The sequence below is a fragment of the Pygoscelis adeliae genome, unplaced genomic scaffold (assembly GCF_000699105.1).
Source record: "Pygoscelis adeliae isolate BGI_AS28 unplaced genomic scaffold, ASM69910v1 Scaffold77, whole genome shotgun sequence".
In the NCBI taxonomy this organism is placed as follows: domain Eukaryota; kingdom Metazoa; phylum Chordata; class Aves; order Sphenisciformes; family Spheniscidae; genus Pygoscelis; species Pygoscelis adeliae.
The window spans coordinates 6063309-6065500 of NW_008825216.1; the positions used below are offsets into that span (position 1 = coordinate 6063309).

Genomic DNA, 2192 nt, shown 5'->3' on the forward strand with positions numbered 1-2192 from the left:
CTCGCTCATCATTGAGGCTCTGCATACGGACTCTCCCGACGACCTCACCACAGGTAACTGTCCCGAAACAGACTCTTCCCTGGAATAATCCCAGTCCTGCGGCCCCACTCGGCCCCTCTCTCTGCAGTGTGCAGCGCATTCCCCCCATCCCATCCCTGCTCCTCTTCAGGAGACCACGGGAAGAAAGGCCAACCTGTTGGCACACAGCCCTATCATCCTGGCACTGCGGTTCCCCTCCCACCAGAGACCCCCAGCTGAGCATCTTCCTACGCCCCTGCCTGCTTCGAGCTCCTTAATCACACCTTTCCTCTCCACTTTCACACAGAAAACCCCGAGCGCCTCATCAGCCGCCTGGCCACCCAGAGGCACTTGGCGGTGGGTGAAGAGTGGTCTCAGGACCTGCACAGCAGTGGCCGCACTGACCTCAAGTACTCCTATCGCTTTGTGTGCGACGAGCACTACTATGGAGAAGGCTGCTCTGTCTTCTGCCGCCCCCGGGATGATGCCTTTGGTCACTTCACTTGCGGAGAGCGTGGCGAGAAAGTCTGCAACCCGGGCTGGAAAGGGCAGTACTGTACTGAGCGTGAGTGTCCACCTTGTTGTCTCCCTGGGCGCCGGTTGCAGCAGTGTCCCCTGAGCTCTTGGGGGGGCGTTTCTCTGACATCAGGCCCCATGGGAGAGGGGGAACCAAGCTACAGTGGGTGGAGGTCTGGTTCTGTGTACAGGCTTTACTGGTGCGGGGGACGGGAGGTCCTCAGCATTGCCACAGAAAGTTAACGCAGACAGCCCCTTCTCAAGCTAATAAAATGTCAGTGCCAACATTACACTCTTGCTCATTTGCTGTAGACATCAAATCTGACAGCAAAACGTTCAGCAGTTGCTTGAGGATTGATGACAATATATCAGGACTACTTTTTATACCTAGCAACCCCTTCACCCATGGTACATTGATATCATCATCTACAGGGTACATGGCTTCAGGAGAGGGAGCTAGGCTTTGGCAACATCCATGCAGCAGGCCTACTGGTAGGCTTGTTATGGTCCGATGTCTTGCCACCTTGTATTGAGAAAAGTATTGCGAGGTCCAAGATATTCTCTGTGGCCTCTAGACTGTACATTTCTCATTTGGGGTACTCATAAACTGCCACTAACAGAGGTTGTTGCACCTGGAGCCACAAGAACATTCAACTTCTTCCCCATCTCTCTTCCGTGCCATTGCCATGATCTTTACTACTAATACAGTAGTGAAGGACATGAGTTTTAAAGTACACCTGAGCTTGAAGTTGTTGAGGAATGTGGTGTGTTGATACAGCAGGAAAAGCTGGGACAGTAAGCAGATAACTGAGAGGATAGTCAGGGATGTCAGATACCTGCAGCTTTGTACAAGATTACGGCCCTTTGTAGATACATAGCGGTGTACACCCAAACACGCACACAGAGCTCCTGCTGCAGGATGTGATGGCATTCTCTGTGTGCATACATGGATCTGAAGTACGCTGGCAGATGACGTGCTGGGCGAGTGCTCCCTTCCAGTCATCAAAGGGCCAGGCAGGCAGGGAGAAAACAGTTAGAGGCTGTAAAGCAGCCTCTCGGTTTTCTTCTTGTTGCGTTTTTGTTTTTCTTAAGGCCCACCTACACTGTGGTCTCAGCTGAGCTGCTATCGACCGAGCCCAGATTGATTATTCACACTCTTAGTGACTGTTAGGATGCTTTCAGCAGTTCATGGTACAATGTTGCACAATAAACAGCAGGCAGAGGGGCTCGCATTTCCTTTGATAGTGTTTTAAATAGGAACTACAACCTTTCCCATGATCAAAAGTGCCTAGCCCAGTTGTCTCAAGGGGTGGGGGAAAAGGAAGCATTTTGATAATGAGCTCTTCTGGGGCTGTCAGCACTTTCGGATGCCTGTACATCACTGCTCTTCCCATAGCAAAGTAGAAGGCTGGCTGTCTTTCTTGACTCGTTACATATGCTCTTTGCTCTGCTTTCCCTCTCAGAAAAAAACAGGTTATAACAGCAATGCAAACCTACTAGGCAGGGGAGATGCATTTATGCGTGCATGCAAAAGGAATGTTTTGCCGTTAGTGAGTGGAGCTGCCAGTTGCAGATTGCATCCCGTCGCCTTGCCCCCAGCTCCATTCTTTCCAACTTGGAGGCGATCTGATTATCAGCGCCGATTCTTTCTTTCTTTT

General features: G+C 51.1%; 1 protein-coding gene across 1 annotated transcript in view; it reads left to right on the forward strand.

Annotated features, from left to right (window-relative positions):
• Positions 1 to 4: 4 nt before the first annotated feature.
• DLL1 (delta-like 1 (Drosophila)) overlaps positions 5 to 2192 on the forward strand; it is a gene marked incomplete at its 5' end in the record, with an annotated part of 6495 nt that continues 4307 nt past the window's right edge. The window contains 2 exons of the mRNA XM_009329248.1: positions 5 to 53; positions 326 to 583. Coding sequence (XP_009327523.1) covers positions 5 to 53; positions 326 to 583 — 307 coding nt within the window. The remainder of the gene's footprint in view (positions 54 to 325; positions 584 to 2192) is intronic.